The sequence below is a fragment of the Nelumbo nucifera genome, chromosome 2 (assembly GCF_055504915.1).
Source record: "Nelumbo nucifera cultivar China Antique chromosome 2, China Antique-T2T, whole genome shotgun sequence".
In the NCBI taxonomy this organism is placed as follows: Eukaryota; Viridiplantae; Streptophyta; class Magnoliopsida; order Proteales; family Nelumbonaceae; genus Nelumbo; species Nelumbo nucifera.
The window spans coordinates 60,368,821-60,387,520 of NC_142650.1; the positions used below are offsets into that span (position 1 = coordinate 60,368,821).

Below are 18,700 nucleotides of genomic sequence, written 5' to 3' on the forward strand. Positions count from 1 at the left end.
AATACTTTGGTTGAGTATGCTTCCAACAATTAAAACCATTCACCTTAGAATTATTCTTAGGCCAAAAACTGTTGACTTGGTCAGTAATCTTGTTATTCGGGCTGTTAAATCATTGTAACATCAACCCGAATAATGGTTTTTGATTATTTTTTATTTTAATTATTTATTTTTTAAAATTAGAACAAATCATCTATTCAAACCGAATGATCAGGCCATTTGATCTAAAAACTAGTGGCTAAAACGGTTCTGTATCCGATCCAGTTTTTAAAACTTTCATCTAAATTACAAAGAGGTTCATTTCAAGCAGGGGTGTTAGGGTGGGCTCCAATGAAACAACAGAAAAACCAGGAAATGTTTTTGGGTGTGGGAGGTGAGATCAGATTGGCACCCAACAGAACGAGCCCCATATGCACACCTGATGCAAATTCGTGGGATGTGGGGGCCTGGGGGTTGGGGTAGTTGAGTCAAAATTCCTCAAGGGTCTTCAGGTGTTGCCTGGGAAGCCCTACTCACACGTCAAGCAGTAAGAACAAGAGGATAACCAAGAGATAGCCAAAAGTCGGTCCATGAATCTCTTTTTTCATGTGGCCCTCCAGTTGATTGGTCATGATCCATGTCATAAAAAAGTGGGTTCTCTGTTGGGAACTTTCTCATTTGCCAATGTGTAGGAAGCTTTGTAAAATCATCAAGTATTGAGTCCGTTGGTAACTCGTTGCAAAGTTTCTCTTTTTTTTTATAACAAAAAGAAGAAGAAGAAGAAGAAAAGTTGTGTTCGGATGAGGTTCAGACTTTGTGCTTTTGAAGTCAAAAAGCAAATAGTCTTAAGGTTCTGTTTGGTTTGTAGGAATAGGGCCTAGAATTAGAATTGAAATGGGCTATTCCAGTTCCAACTGTTTGATTGGGCAGAATCAGAATCACATTCCTATTAGAATGGCATTCCTTATCCCTCCCTTAGAAATGAAATTCCATTCCTGCTTATTCTAATTCCCATTCCCATTCCTGTCTGAACCAAACAAACTATGGAAATTGATTTTGATTCCAACTAGGAATGAAATGAACCTTAATTTTATTAGCCTTTATGTATATGTTTGGCATTGATGCTGCAGTTGCGGTGCTGCTGATGTGTGGCTTAGAGCACCGTTTTTTTGTTTTGAATCGTTGTTGCTAGGTAGGACGTTTCCTGGAACAACAATTTTTTCTGTTTGGCACCAATGCTCCAGGAAACGTTTTCTGCACTTCTACCCATTATCCACTACCACATCATTGCCCTATTGGCAGCAACGAGCTGCAGCTCCAGGAAACGCCAAATTTGTCATTGATCCAAGCATGCCTTCCCGATTTCCAAGGCATGGCTTAGAACACCGTTTTCTATGGAAAAACGGTTCCAAACAGAAGGCTATTTCCTGGAGCACCGTTTTTTCCTACACGGCGCTGATGTGGCACCGTTCTAGAGCAACAACAACGTTTCAAACAGACGCTATGTTTTAGGGCAAGTGTAACTCTAAGGCTTAGTTTGAAAGGAGTATAAATGCAAATATGTAGAGTGCAAAATTTTATATTTTGTATTTTGGAAGGAGTACAAACACAAATATGTACAGTACAAAACTTTGCATTTTGCATTATTTTGTATGTATTTATATTCTTTCCAAACTAAGCCTAAAGGGATGTATTCATCAATGTAAATAGTTTAGTTTTCAGTAAATAAAAACCACTGGTATATACACAAAAAATTGCGGATATATTCAATTATTAATAAAAAATCTGCCAATTTTTATATTTTCCTAAATTATTATACTTTCATATTGACCAAACATGCCATATATTCAATTAGATTTTGGTATTAAAAAAATATCTTATAAAAAAAGGTTGGATTGATTAATACAAATCATTAACACACAATCAAGTAGTGCCAAGCAAAATTTATATGGTCTAGGAATTCTGGAATTGATAAGTCCCAATCCAATGGTTTCACTGTTTGAGGCTAAGAAAAGACAAGCTCAACCGTCCTAAGGAGGACTCTCTCACAGCTCATCTATGAATGAAGTTTCAGCCCGATGGCTTTAATCTGACTACTCAGGGAGACTACTCCTTTTTTCTAGGACACCCATATACCCCATCTTTCCTTCAATATTGGGGTCCAACAGCTACACGACACAGTACCCAACCCTACAAAATTAATAATATACCGTTTGGGCCCAAGAAAGTGAAACTACAAGTGTCTTGCATCCAATTAAATGGTTGGGTTAGGTGATGAGCATAGCTACAAGTGTCTCCGAGAATTATTCATTAAGGTTTTGTCATTTGGTTTATAAACTTAAAACATTATGGATCTTGAAATTCAAAGCATGTACAAGCATAGATTAATCTATACCATTTGCTGAAATTTAATTGATTATAATTAAAAAAATAAAATTAGGTAATTACCGTTAATCCTTTGAAAATAATAATAATTACTTTTGAAGCTCATATTTTAAGAAATTTTTGTTTGAAAGTAAGAATAAACCACTTTAAGATCCTCTTCATATATGTTTCCATTTCACGGGAGATGGTGTATTGTAGGTAGATGTGGGCAGGAGATCCGGAGTCTGACAAATAGACTCTGATATATTTTCAAAAATTATTTAACTTTTTGAGTTTAAACCCTTAAATGAGGTCACTGAATAGGCTTTTATTCTTTAACACGATACAATTGTGTTTGATCTAATACACCAAACACGATTCAAAATACTCCTTTTTATGTGATGAATTTGAAACACACCACACTACATCACAACATGTAGAATAAGTGAGGTTTGGGACCATGGTTTTCAAACACACGATAGTGGGGCCCTGTATTTTGGAACAGAACACACTTCTGCTGTAACCATGGTGCATAACACCCACTAAGTTGTTCTCCCAATGCTGACTGCTGCTTGTTGGATTGGGTCTTTTTTTAATGGGTTAATCAATTCAAGTGGAATTTATTAAATTTATGGGTGGGTTTTGATTTGTCAAAACTCTTTCTGTACCACGTCATATTATAGATTTTCCTTTTTATAATATTTAAATTAATTGAATCTATGCATGTTAATGGAGTTGTAGCCATGGTTCCAAAAATGCTATATAATAGGACTTAAGGGGTTTCTAAAAATTAAAAAAGAAAGGAATAAGTTTCAGATGCTGATATTGAACGAAAATGCCAGTACCAAACGTTGCCCTATGAACTAAGAGCCCATTTGGAAGGTCTTCTGCATTGGAGGCAAGGTCAAAGTGGATTGATTCAGTCGTGGTGGTTGAGCACGAGTTCACATCAGCACCCTATAATGCCTCACAACACATCCTGACCTTGTATTGAAAGCACCTTTCAATGAAATCTCGTAATCTCCGGTACTATCGTCGGAAGATGTTCCTAATATAAGGTCGGAATATGCTGTGGGGATTTGTGAGGTTCCCCCTTATGGGACGCTGATGTGAATTGAGCACACGTATTCATAACTCTGGTGTTTCTTTATGGGACCCAAGTCGAAACGCCATAAGCCACACTGTAAAAGCCCTCCCAAAGAGGCACTCAACTATGTAAATGTGGGACGGATTTAGTCTTCTGCCAAGACAAAACGAAAAAGTATAAAACCCACTGCTCTACTAATTTTCCAAAGTTGTGATCGGATCTAAACTATGAAATATGGACTACAGTGGATCTGTCTTTCGGTTCAGTTTACCAATACAAATACAAATATGTATTTGCATTATTTTATATATAGATATAAAGTGCAAAACCTTATATTTTATATTATTTTATATATATATTTACATCCTTCATTTTCACCCCTCAACTTAGGACTGCAAATGGATCCAAATTCAAAATGTGAACCCAATCGGATTGAGATATTTGTTCGGACAAAATCGATTGAATTGGCCCGGAAATTTTTTTTTTTTTTTTTTTATTTACTGCACTGAATTTGGATATTGCATTATTGCTTGATGACTAAGATTCATTAAAACCAAATTGATATGTTTATTATTTTCCATATCTATCAGACATTACTAAAATTCAGTTATCTTGGGTGCCGATCTGCTTACAGTCCTACCTCAAACTCTTTATCTACTTCAGTCTAATCATAACCAAAGAGGGGAGTGCTTTCAATCCAGCAGGTTTACCCAAAAGAAGAATCATCTCATATGTAACAGCTCTTATATCAACTCACAATGACTGCGCCTGGCTCCGTAGATACCATGTCGCCAAGTGTTATTCTGACATTTAATGATCCTGAACTCACGGCCAAGGTCATAACTATGAAAGGGGCTCAGCATTGAGTCCGGATATCTTGCCCACAAGAACTCTATCCATGTCTACCCACATAATATGGCAGTCATATATGGAGAACATCTCATCCTCCTACATAGTGTTATTCAGTGTCCTCAGCGTTAAGCCCAGTGTTTTAAAAACCGACCTGGAGGTCGAACTGTTTTTGCCATATAGTGTGTGTGTGTATGTGTATGTATACATGTGTATAAATATATATTTTTACAATAAATAATGTATAAATATGTATACTCAAATTTTAATTTGAAATTAGATTTTGATTCCCTAATAGAGAATAAAAATCCGGGCCTCACATAACAGTTTAAGCTTTAAGGTTGAATGGTTAAGAGTCCTAAATCGAAAAGTGTGAGTAGGGAATTGGCTACATTAACATTTTTTTAAGAATATTTTGTTGGAATCTGGATTTCTTCCTTATAGCATTTGTAGCATAAGACCAGGAACATCTCCCATGAATAAAAATATACAAATACAGAGATATTCCCGATGTGTGGCTGCATGGGCTGTGAGGTGGGTGTGAGGACCAATTCTACGAGGAAATCCAAATTCTAAATCGATCCAAGCTTTATTGGGCCAGATTGGCTTTTCTAACTGGGCAGTGAGACAATCAAAACCATAAAGAAAACCTATCAACAATAGGTCAAAAACACTATGGGCCCGTTCATTTTTTGGATTTTGGGAGGGGGAAAATTTGGTCAATGGAATTTTGGTTCCCATTGGCCAAGATATCCATGTTCTTTTTTTAGATTTATGTGAGGTCCATGAAAAATTTATTTTCCCTGGGTATCAGTAAGTGATACCCATCTCCCAGGTGGATAAGTATCTTTCCCACCTAGGGGGGAAGTTGCCAACACTTGGATGTGACAAAATTACCCCTTTTAATAATAGATTTTTATGGTCAAAACGGTCATTATCTTATTTACTTTAGAAATAAAATAACATGGGTAAAAGAACTTACCCACCTGGATAAATGCATTTACTTGGATAAATAACTTCTGAAAAGCAAACGGGGTCTATGGTGAAAGTGGGGGCTTATCATGTTCCTATGATCTAGATCACCATGATTATGTATATTTAGATACCAAGTACCGGTTTGGGTGGGCTTTCATGTTGCTGCTTTTGGCTTTGAGAGGTGGTTCCCAGAGAAGCTATAAGCAATGTTTGGTGAAAGAGCCTGAAAAGCCCATATTGAATGTTGTGTTTGTGCAGCCACTTATATGGCTTTTCTTTGAAGTTTCCTTTAATGGTTCTTCATAGTTCAAAAGCATCTAAGCTCCAAGTAACCCTAGCCTTTTTCCCGGAGGATTTTGGTAAATGCTGATTACTGATGGGATCACTCACCACTGGGCCCCGTTTGGAAAGGAAGGGTGATGAGATCCCTCCCTTAAAATCCTCATGAGCTCTACAATTTCCTTTTTAAGATATCCATTCAAAATATAAGGTTTTAGCTCATTAGACCCGCTAGTTTCCAATTTAGGAATACACCAGCAGCCTAGAGAGAGATAGAGAGAGAGAGAGAGAGTTGGTGGTTTGTCTAAAGGATTGGATTGAACAGTGTTTGACAAAGTAAAGGATTCGTTTTCATGATCAAGGAAAAAGGAAAAATGAAAAGACTTAGCTTTCTACTTTGACATGATTAGGCTTTTCAGCCTCACAAACCACTTTTAGAATGCAATCAAGAAAAGCTAAGGGTAGGTTGGCCACCTCCCCCAGATCCTGTCCAGATGTTTTCTGCTCAATTATCAACTCAAACCCTCTCTCCTTCACTGCTCTCTTATTTCCAATCCAACCTCCATTGCTGCATTTCTGTGGGCTTTTTCTTGATAACCCATCACCAATACAAATCTACTTATGGATGTACTAATCCTTGACAAATCCCTCTGGTTTAGGTAGCTTTCCTCTTTCGTTGCAAAGTGTAGTCAAAACATAATTTGATCAGATGGAGACAACCGAATTGCTTTCAGCCTGCTGCTGCTTTTTGTTTTTTCTTCAGACATGCATTGTCCAGCTACATGAATAATTGACAATTTGGCCTTAAGATGCTTTCCATTTAAAATCTATTATCTATGGCTACACCGCATCAGTATAGGCCGGTCTACCTATAGATCACTTTGCTTTTGCATGCTTAATTTATCTTTTCTCAACCTATATTCCATGTGATTGTCAACAAGAATTTTCACCTAACATGGACTAGGCAGATGGCCGGTCGGACCATTTGACCCGGTGCCAATACAAAATTTGGGTCTGAAGCTTAGTGGAAAAGAAGGGCTTGATTTAATTATAAAAGAAAATAATTTGATGCCCAGCGGCTTTTGTAACAAAATCCTAAAGAGTTAACTAGGCAACTGTTCTAGGGTGGAGTTGCTGGTCAGACCAGTGAACCTATTTCCGGCCCATCTCAGGGCTTGGTTTTTGTGTTGCAGTTTGTGAATGAGTTTCGAGATGGTGAATCGGCCCACCTTGGACCTGGTCTGCTTTTCCGGTCTAAACTCCAATTAACCTATGAAATGTTTTCTGTTGTCAGTGTTTGTACAGGATGAAAAATCTACTGAACATGGACACATTAAGATCTGAAGTGGTTCATACGAAATGATGTTTTATTGCCCTGGTGTGTGTACATCAGTTCATGGGCAGGGCTATATTAAAATCAGGCCAAGCCCATTTAATAAATGGACCTTAAAATTTTTATAGCTTCCGATCGTGTATAAGGGTGTCAATGGACAGGTTTATTGGACGGCCAACGAGATATATTGGATTGGATTAATCCAATTCAAATTATTTATTAGATTGGATTAGACTTGGACCGTCCATAATAAATTTATATTGGATTGGGTTGGATTAAGTTAATATCTGGTCCATTGATATAAGATAAGAATATAGGTGTCAATTGACCGGGTTTGGGTTGAAACCAATTTAAATTAAAACAAATTTGGACAGATTGTACAGTCCAGACATTGAATTGGACCAGTCCAAAATGATCCAAAATATTCATTGGATTGGACTGGACCTGGTCCATTTGTAATTGACTCACATTGGACTGGATTGGATTCAACTAAATCCTGTCCAATTGACACCCCTAAATTCGTGTTCAATTCACAATTGGGTTACAAGCCTGTTGCACACACATTGTTTGTAGTAGAATGAAATATGCAGACAGTTACTGTTCTATTTTTTATTTATATTTATTTACTTTTTTTTACAATACCAGGGTTTAATCTAAAGGGAGAATGACTGATAAGTCCAGTTCAAAAATTTTTTAGCCCCACCTTATAGGGAGATGAATCCTGACCGTGGATTGACGCTAAATCCACAGTCAGGATTTTTAGCCCCACCGTCCAGCTCAGAATTTCTTGCCAAAACTAACCTGTTAATGACTAAATGCCCTCTTGAGAGGGCTTTCGGGATGGCAGTTGTGTTCTTTCAAACTGGGCCTTACATGAAAACCTCTGAAGTTGTGTTTGGTGAAAATCCATAAGCATTCTGAATGTCAAAATTGTAGCTGTAACATGAAGCTACTCTGAATAGTTTATTTAAAACACGGGTGCTTAATCAAAACAGCTCACCCAAATGCAGAAGGCGTCCCAAAAGGGGCCTAAGCATGGCTGATTAGATATTATTAACTGTGGAAACATCTTTTATGAGAATCCAGATTAGTTGAACGCTTTAGCTGTGTAATAGACTGTGGAACCAATGGTAATGCTCCACATCAGTGATAAAATAAATGGGGCCTACAATGAAGGGTGAATGTCCAAGGGTCCCATGCATTTTATAACTGATGTGGACCATTATCATTGATTCCACGGCCTATTGAGCAGCTATTGCCTTCAGCTAAACCTATCTCCTTGAATGGGTCTGAGTCCACACAACTTTTCCATAGAGATAATGGGTTTTATATCTGATATTGGCAACATGGGTGGAGCTTTGCTTAGCTTTTTAGACTTTCTTTCTTCCATCCACTTCCACTTAAATATGATCAAATCACATGATGATAATTTTTGGTTCAATAATCAAGTGGGTGGGATTCATCCATCATGATGTGGCACCATATACCTCAGGAAGTGGGTGATACTTTTCTATTGGTATGTTTGTTTCCTACATGGGCCCATCAATTTCTGCCACATGGAGGAATCCTATGGCTGGTCTATACCATCCTTACATAGGGGACCCACTTGATTGACTCTGTCTTTTGTGTTCATTCACATTTCATCACTAAACGACTCAAATGGGAAACCAGTTCTATAGTTTGGAGGATCTTAAAAGTTGAAGGAGGTGGATGGGATGATAACCTTATCAGATTTCAAATTCTGAGAAAATCTGAAAAGAAAGATGTGGGCATGAAATGGCCGAGTGGTTGAAGATTTTTTTTTTTTTTGCAGGGAATGCACTTGCATGGAAAAATTGATGTTGGAGAGGCTGTATGTTGGGTGGAGAACACTACCTGTGACCCAACTGAAAAATCCACGGATGGGACTTCTAGATGCAACCAAGTGGTGGTGGTGGTGAAATCGGCCACAGTGGTGGCAATTTTGCTTTGGCTTTCTGTCATTTCTATGATTGTTTTTTCTTAAAGTGTGGCAGAAATCGGATGGAGTAAGGCGATAATGAACATACTATTTGATTGTCATTTGTGAATGACGGATTTGATGTATTAGGGTTGTAAACGGATTGGATTTGAGTAAGGCGATAAATGAACATACTATTCCTTTAGGCGGTGATTAGATAATCAAAGACTAAAATACCGATACATACAATACCCTTAGGCTGAGTTTGGAGAGAATATAAATGTAAAAATAATATAAAATATAAGATTTTGCATTTATACTGCTTCCAAACTGAACCTTACCGATATTCCACTTATTTTATTATTTTTTTAGTTTTTTTATTTTATTTTATGAACATTAGAGGGATGAGAGAAGGCTTTGGTATGTTTTAAAGGTTTTAAAATATCTATATTAATATATCTATTCAGATTTAAGTAAGTATACCAATATAATATCTAATATTAATATCGTATTGATATTTTAATCCTTATATTTAATTATATATCATGCCAACATATGAAAATTAGCCCATTACTCGAAAATTCAAAATTGTTGCGTCATGACTCAGAAATTAAATTCAAGCCTGTCATGCATCCGTTTTGGCAAGCAGCTAATGTAATAATTGAACCTTAAATCGGGTCGAATTCAATCCACATGCTGCAATTTGCTGTGCAAAACTGGTCCATATCCTGGGAATTAAATGGGTTAGTCTCTCCAATTAGCTATCAACCAGGCAAGGCCCAACTGTAACTGGGCCTCCACTTACTTATTTAGGAATGGGCCAGCCACGCCGCTTCTGTAGTCCCCGTCTATTACATATGTTAGGACTTGGGGGGATAACATTAACAATGTATACTATATTGGGAAATTTAAATTCTTTATTTGGCTAAAAATTTTATCAAATTTTGGATCAAAAGTGATATGTCACAGCCATACCTGGTTATATACAAAGATTCTTATGTTTTTTTGGGTCAAGAGAGAGAAAGGAAGTTAGTCTAGGAGACGAGAAATATTTGGTAATAAATCAATTTATCAAAATTAACTTTGGTTTTTATATCATTCATGGATTCACCCCCTAAAAAATAGTTACCAACTTACCATTGGTCTCTATGACTATGTTCTATTTACTTCATTACCAATAAAAATAGTTCTATGCTCACTCCTATTTACCTACCTACCTATCTATCTACCTGCCTACCTACCTACCTACCTACCTACCTACCTACCTACATACATACATACATACATACATACATACATACATACATACATACATACATACATACATACATATGTATCTATGCATATATATAAGTGGGGATTCTTAGAGAAAAGGGATTGCTCTCTCCATTCATGACAAGTCCCTACAAAGATTGAGGAAATGGGAAAATTATCATCCATGAGTTCACATATGAGAATTGTCATCCAAGGCAAAGCTTTTGTTCTCATTCCTAAACAATGTAGGATTTGGGACAACACTCACTATCCCAACTCCACAATGCTTGGAAATGAAAATGAGGGCCTTGCCTCATATATAAAAGGATAAGTAAAAAAAGTCTGAAAATTAAAATGATGCTCATATGTTATGTTTTGTGTCATAGGTCCAAATCCTAAATCCTAGCCAAGCTTGTCCTAACTTGGGCTTGTACATTTTTTTCAAGTATTTGTACATTATTTAATTTAAAACTTTCTAAATAATTAATTTTTTTATTAGAAGCCATAGGCCCAATGTTTGGCCAAGCCTTGCTAGGGCCCAGGCTTATATTATAGCCCTGGGGTCCAAGTCAGAACAGGCGGCCAGGGCCTAGGTATAACCCTTGGCCTAGGCCCAACCCGGATGAGCCCATGATCACCACTTCTACTATAAGCATCGGCATATGAATCAGGTTACATAGCCAATCAGGACTCAGGAGTGAATACAACATTGTTCAGTACAGATGGACTGATTGATCATCTAGCCTGGTTAACACAGATCCCGACACTTTATTTTTGGCTGCATTTGGAAATGATGTAAATAGAGTGTAAATCCCGGTTCAAGATAAATTTGCACTATGGTTCAGTTTTGCCTGTATTTTGCAACATTACATTTATGTATTGACAAATGACAGACCAATACATATTTACATTGATAATAAGATATAAAAGTACATTAATAAAAAAGAAGTAAATTTGCATTCAAGTGGGCTTTTAATAAAAAAAGCATATGCTTTATTGGAATTCATGTTTGCATCCATTACAGCTAAAAGTCTATTTGGTAAAAAGTAAACTTGTCACTGCAAAACTAACCCAATTTTATAATTTATATGAACCGATTTACACTCTACATATTTGCATTCACACTTATTTGCATCGTTTCCAAACGCAGCCTTTACTTCAGTTTTGACTTTGTCCTTTTTATTTGTCAACGGTAGAATGAGAAGTAAAATTTGGTCTCCAAAAAATATGAAAAGAATGAAGGAAAGGCTTAAGAGGAAGGTAGTTTGTCTAGGAAGAGTGGAACAAAATTAAAATGTTGGCCATGAGAGGAAATATTTGAGGAAGGTGGTACAAATTTTGCATGTTTCTAGGATGCAAAATTGCATTGCCATGAATGCAATGCAAATGAAACAAATTGCAAATTTTGCATCAATAGGAATAAAATCATAATTACAAACAAATGAATACAAATTAAAACCAAGGTTCAGTTTGGAAGAAATACAAATACAAATATGTAGAATGTAAAACTTATATCTTGTATTATTTTGTATGTATTTATACTATATATTTGTATTTGTATTCTTTCCAAACTGAGCCAAAGTAAAAAATTGTTTCTTTCCCTAATCAAATACAAGAAAAAAAAAGGAATAAATTGGGCCAACTCTTGTGCTTGTGCAATTTACATTACTAGAGCAATTTTTATAGTAAAAATCAAAATAGAAATATGCCACAACGACGCGCAATTAAAGTGTACAAGGCCACTCCGACTCCGTCACTGGCGCCAAGTGACGTGTTGGAAGCAGTTATTTATTTGGTCACAAAAACACCCTCAAATTTTCTCTGCATTGGCTAAATTACCCTTGGTGCTCTTACTGATTAGACGTCATAACTCATAAACGCGGGAATAACTTCCAACCGCCACTGTTATCGAAACTCAACTATCATTAGGACTGCTTTTTAGATACAAATGGGTGTATAAATGTACTTCCAAAAAACGTGTTGATTCTCTTCTTGAAGCTCTACTTCTCGACTGGGCTTTCTTGTTCGATCGATTCTTTCATTCTCTGCTTTCAGCTTGTAGTTTAGAGCGGTATTTTCTGATTTCTCTAACTGGGTTTTTCAACTTTGATTATCTACTCTGCATCATTGTTCTCTGCTCTCTCTCTCTCTCTTTCTCTCTCTCTCTGGTTTCTTTCTTCTTAATGCTCTCTGTACGTGAACCCTACACGGGAGTATTTTGAGCAAAGGGAAGGCCGCAACAGAAGCTGCAGAGAATGATTGACGGATATGGAGGTTCAGGGGCAGACATGGATCAGAGGTGCAACGATCGGTAGAGGAAGCTTTGGCACAGTTTCTTTGGCAACCAGGAAGAAGCGTAGAAGGGTGTCAATCGGCCGGTTTTGGGTTGGACCCAATCCGATCCAAACCTTATCAAATCGGATTTGGACGGTCTATATAATTATTGGATTGGGCCAATCCAAAATAAATTGATTCATATTCTTATTGGTCTGAATTGGACCTAAACCAAATTTCCAATAATCCGATCATGAGGCCAAACTCTTGTCCAATTTGAAATCGATCAAAACTGAAGCCAGTATAAAATCACTTTTATGAAAGTACTTTTCTGAAAGCATTTTTATAAAAGCACTTTTACAAAAGTACTTTTACACGAAAATACTTTTACAAAAGAACTTTTATGGAAGTACTTATATAAAAGCACTTTTATGGAAGTACTTTTATAAAAGCACTTTTACGAAAGCACTTTTATGAAAGTACTTTTATAAAAGCACTTTTACAAAAGCATTTTTATGAAAGAACTTTTACGAAAGTACTTTTATAAAAGCACTTATATAAAAGTACTTTTACAAAAGCATTTTTACAGAAGCACTTCTACGAACAAAAGCACTTTTATAAAAGCACTTCTATGGAAGTATTTTTATAAAAGTACTTTTACAAAAGCACTTCTAGAAAACACTTTTATGAAAGCACTTTTATAAAAGCACTTTTATGAAAACACTTTCAAATTTCATCATTTTAATATATTTTTGTAATTTTTATATGTTTCATTTTTTATATATAATTTTTGATATTTCATTTGGATCCAATCCAGTCCATTCACATTGTAATGGATTGGATTGGATTTGGACTGGATTGGGTCCAGTCCATTTGTAAGTGGACTCACATTGGACTGGATCGAGTTGGACCAAATCCAGTCCAATTGACACCTCTATGCAGAAGCCCATTGCCACCACTAATAGCCGTAAAGTGGGCAGAAGTCTCTGAGTCGTATTCTCTTCAGAAGGAGAAAGAATTTATTTTCAACCTCAATGGATGTCCTCACATCCTTCACTACTTTGGAGACTTTGTCACTACTGAGAATAGTCAAATGATCTACAACGTGCTCTTAGAGTATGGAGGAACAATTAGCTTGGAGCGAAGAGTAAAGCAAGGTGAAGACAAAGGCTTAGTGAAGATATTAGCTACTTGATCAATGGAAGTAATAAATTGAACAATGAAAGATTTCTTTGAAACTTGTTCACGTACAAAGTGGAAATCAACCTCAATGTGCTTTGTACACGCATGAAATACTAGATTAGCAGTAAGATAAGTTGCTCCTAAATTATCACACCATAAAATAGGAGGTTCTCTATAGGAGACACCAATCCCAGAGAACAAAGAATGAAGCCATAACAGTTCAGATGTAACAAGAGCTATACTACAATATTCACTTTCAGTGTTCGATCTAGAAACTGTGGGTTGTTTCTTGGAAGACCAAGAAATCAAGTTAGGGCCCATAAACACACAATAATGCATAGTGTGTTTAAGGTAACACAATATGTGTTTGACAACAACCTAATGAACAGTAGTGGGCTTTTGAAGAAACTGGCACACATTGTTTATAGAGAAGGCAAAATCAGGCCTAGTGACTGTGAGATATCGCAATGCACCAACAACACTGCAAAAAGTAGAAGGGTCAGTGAATGGATCATCATCAGATTAAGAAAGTCGAATAGATAATGCCATAGGTGTAGAAATGGGCTTGGCTCCATCCATCTTTACTCGGTGTAGTAAATCCCCAATGTATTTGCATTGAGACAAAAACAAGCCATCAGAATTTTTCAATGTCTCAATGCCAAGGAAATAGTGAAGTGGGCCAAGATCTTTCACTTCAAAGGCATGACCCATAGCTGTAACAAGATCCATAACTTGAGAGGAACTAGAGCCAGTTACAATGATATCATCAATATATATATATATATATATATATATATCAATACGTACAAGACTTGAGAGTTGTTCTTAAGAATAAACAAATAGGTGTCTGCTTTGGAGGCTTGAAAACCAAACTCCAATAAGAAAGAATCCAATTTATGGAACCAAGCACGAGGGGCTTATTTGATTCCATACAATGACTTGCGCAAGTGGCAAACATGAGAAGGAAAATCCTGGCTTGAAAATCTCGGAGGTTGTTGTATAAAGATATCCTCATGTAAATCACCATGTAAAAAAGCATTTTGGATATCCAACTGATGGATGATCCAATTATGTGTGACAGCCAAGCTTAGAATAACCCGAATAGTGGGTTTAATGACATGACTAAAAGTATCAACATAATCAAGTCCAGCCCGCTGAGTGTAGCCCTTAGCAACAAGCCTTGCCTTGTAGCGTTGAATAGAACCATTTGGGTTTCATTTCAAATGAAAAAACCACTTACAACCAATTAAGTTCATACCTAGTTAACAAGGAACAAGTGTCCATGTATTGTTGCATGCTAATGCATTAAGTTCATCTTGCATAGTCGCGTGCCAATTGGGATTTTGAAGAGCCAAAGTGTGTGATGTGGATTCAGCCATTTCAAGAGGACAAGAAGTAGCAAGACAAGTCTTGGGCTTGAAGATGCCACTCTTCCCTTGTGTTATCATTGGATGCATCATTATGAACCAAGGGAAATGGAGGGGTGGAGCTGGTGAGGACAAAGAAGACGAAGATTCGTCACTAATAGCCAATGGATCAGCAAGTGTTCGACAAGTGGATGATGTAGAAGATGTTGGGGATGGAGGTGATGCATGACTGTCAGGCGCAACACTGGTGGATGGTGGTGGTGCAATATTATCAATGAGCTGACGATGAATAATAGGAGGCGGACCAATGGCACACATAATGAGAGATGTCAAAGTGATTGAAGAAAAAGGAAAAGAAGCTTCATCAAATCTAACATGTCGTGAGATGTAAATCCGTCCAGTTGGTATGTGTAAACAACAATAGCCTTTATACTGATCACAATAACCCACAAAAATACAAGAAGACGACCTGAACTCCAATTTGTTTGCATTGTACGGTCTGAGAAGTGGAAAACACTCACACCCATAGACTTTGAGAAACTTATAATCAAGAGGTTTCTTGAATAAAACTTCACATGGAGATTTCATGTTAAGCACCGATGTAGGAAGCCGATTAATAAGCTATACAGCTGCTGTATGGTGTGCTTCCCACCAATAAGAGGAAAGCATAGAAGAATTAGCAAGTAAAGTTAAACCAGTTTCCACCACAGGTCGGTGACGCCTCTCAACAGAACCATTTTGTTCTTGAGTGTAAGGACAAGAGAGACAATGCATGATACATTAGTTTCCAAGAAATTTTTGAATGCATAAAACTCTCCACCTCCATCAAATTGAAAACTCTTAATGCAAATGTTAAACAATTTCTCAATATGGTTTTTAAACTTGATAAACACACTCAAAGCATCTAACTTCTTAACCAAAGGATATAAATCCATTGATATTTCCTAAATGAACGATATTAGGTGCTGGATGTCCTAATCATTCATGCCATTTATTGATTGTGGTTTTCTCGCCCAAAAAAGCACAATGAAAAGAAGTTGCATTTGAGTCCACATTGTTGAGATCAAGATGATAAAGGCCTTCTTTATTCAGTCCTTGCAACAACACTTCCTTGGTCTCCTGATCCTCCACAAGAAATTCAGAAGGATGAAACTCAAAGAAATAATGGTTGTCCCTAGAAAACTTTGCAATTGACAGTAAATTCTTCTTTATACTTGGAACATGAAGTAAATCGTTCAAAACAAATGATCTAGAGTTGGAGATACAAGAAGAACATCCAGTGTATTTAATATACAAACCTGCCCCATTGCCAATGGTGATATTATCTAATCCAAAGTAATCTGATTGTAAATGGAGATTCTCCAATGCAGATGTCATATGATGGCTAGCTCCAGAGTCCAAATACCAGCTACTATCAGTAGGAGAAGAATGTGATGCAGTGTAAGCAGATCCAACAGTTTGGCATTCAACAGGCTTGAAGTCTTTATCAAATTGTGCTCTACACTTGAGAGCAGTATGATTCATTCTTCTACATATCTGATATTTTACCCCTTGGAATGGATTAGTCTTCTTTGATTTTTAATAATCTGAATTTGTTTTGATTTTTTTTACGTCATGCTTAGTATCCTTAGCCTTGTCATAACGTGAAGCAACATTAGCAATAGGATGATAATTATCAAAACACAACTTAGTGTGTTCAACACGAATTTCATGATTCAGTAATAAGGCTTGCATATAATCAAAAGTAAAACCATTAGATCGAACCATAATGATTGTGACCAATGACTCAAAGTCAGGTCCAAGTCTTCCAAGGACATATTGTATAAGTTCTGAGTCAGATATTATCCCTCCAGTGGCTGCTAGGCTATTAGAAATAAGCCTGACTTTTTGGATATAATCAGCCATGCACTGGTTACCTTTCTTAAGGTGTGACAATTCAAATCTCAACTGCATCACCCTTGCATTGGATCTGAATGCAAACAATCGAGCAAGAGCATCCCATATACTTTTGGATGAAGTAGCATGCTCTATGACCTGGGCAAGAACACCTTCTGACAGTGAGGAAAGAATCCAACTTAACAAAAGTTTATCTTATTGTTCCCAATTTGCAAAATCTGGGTTGATAGTCACTTCAGTGCCTTTGTCTTTAACAAATTTGGGCAGAGCAGAGATAGGCTCATCAACATAACCAAGAGCCTTGAATCCTTTCAAGACTGGTATGAACTGTGAACGCCATAGAAGATAATTGTTTCGATCTAATTTGATCGAAATCAAATGAGTAATGGTCAAGGGTAGGTTCAGATTCACAATAGAGGATTGGTTGTTCACTGAGTTTGAAACCTGAGATGATATTGACATATTCACATGTACTTTATATTTGGCTCTGATACCATAAAACAAAGACCAGTTTTTGTAGATCTCGTCTCAGATAAGGCGAGATTAAGAATTGTATATATTTATAAATAGAGGAACTGTACACTTGTCAAAAATTAGAGATACAAAAGATGTTAATTACAATGATAAGAGTTAGTTCTGTCGGTTAAGAGTTAGCTCTACTAGTTGTCCACAAACATTGGTATGCTGTAATTCTATGCTTGAAATCTGGTCATTCTTATCTCCATTATCTGACATGACATGTAACGACACTGATCTTTATCAGGAGCCACCCTGTTTAAGAGGCACGCCTATGTATATGTCGCCAGTATCCATTACTGTCACATTTAGGAGCCTCCACGTGATTGTATGCGCTCTTGGTTGCACTGTACTCGAGATGCTTAGTGGGAAGCTAGTATGGAATGATGGATCAGAGTCTGAAGATGAGGACCATGACTCACCTTTGATACCAGAGGAGATATCAAAGGAGGGGAAGGATTTTCTGAAAAGATGCTTTGTGAGGCCCAGCTTCAGGTGGACGGCTGACATGCTACTACTTCATCCTTTCATTGCAGAGAAGGCGCCAAGCACTGCAGAAGGAGCGAGTATAGAAGTTCAAGGAAGAAGAATTGGAAGACCAACTACTGGAAGTGTAAGGAAAATGGCAAGGGTTTCGACAGCCTAAAAGTGGGAAATATATAGACAGAGTGAATTGTAAAGAAATAGAAGGAATGAGAGAGAAAATCTAAGTGGGTAGCTTTTCTTAATCAAGGAGAGAGATTTTTAACTATAAATCAAGAGATTTTTACAATTCTTTTTCTTTTACTTTTGGGTGTATGAAGATTGAATTGCATTAATCGATTCATTGTAATTCTCTGTAATTTGATTGATATAATGAAATTCTTTGTTTTCTTTCACTTTTCCTTGGGCAGGTTTTCTTGGATTCTGATAGAATAGATTTTTGTGACATTTCATGGATACAAAATGCAATAGTTCTTTACTCGCGAAACATTTTGGGGTTGCGTTGGATCACACCTTTTCAGATGCCAAGAAAATGAAATGATTTAACTATACTCGCTTCTTTTGTACTAAGATTTCGGATGCCAAGAAAATGAAATGATTTCGGATGCCAAAGGGATTCGGATGCCAATAAAATTAATAGATCCAGTCCTGGTTTGTAATAAACATTTGTACTAAGATTGTTTTTGGTTTACTAATGTTACGACGCAGTTGTCTTATGTTGGTAGAATGGGATGCTAATGTGAGGTATCCCATATGGGCAGAATGGGATGATGTGGGGTATATATGTGATTGGGTTCCCTCCCTCTAACAGCTAGCTTTTAGGGGTGAATTTTCCTAAGTCACGTATCAAATGGTATTAGAGCCTACATTATTTGTTATATAAATAGTTTATATACTTTATATTAATAAAATATTTATTTTATATA

At 36.7% G+C, this 18,700-nt stretch overlaps 1 protein-coding gene across 1 annotated transcript; it reads left to right on the top strand.

The window, feature by feature from the left end:
- The first annotated feature begins 12,324 nt into the window (after window positions 1-12,324).
- LOC148802261 (mitogen-activated protein kinase kinase kinase 20-like) lies at window positions 12,325-18,169 on the top strand. The gene is made up of 3 exons (XM_088897854.1): window positions 12,325-12,422; window positions 13,276-13,477; window positions 17,539-18,169. The coding sequence occupies exons 1-3, from the start codon at window positions 12,325-12,327 to the stop codon at window positions 17,935-17,937; spliced, it is 699 nt and encodes a 232-aa protein (XP_088753980.1). The 3' UTR covers window positions 17,938-18,169.
- The last annotated feature ends 531 nt before the right edge of the window (window positions 18,170-18,700 follow it).

Coding starts and splice junctions, on each gene's coding strand:
- LOC148802261 (XM_088897854.1), top strand. CDS start 12,325: ATGGAGGTTCAGGGGCAGACATGGATCAGAGGTGCAACGATCGGTAGA. Junction 12,423..13,275: donor AGGAAGAAGCGTAGAAGGGT/GTCAATCGGCCG, acceptor TCTATGCAGAAG/CCCATTGCCACCACTAATAG. Junction 13,478..17,538: donor CAATTAGCTTGGAGCGAAGA/GTAAAGCAAGGT, acceptor GATCTTTATCAG/GAGCCACCCTGTTTAAGAGG.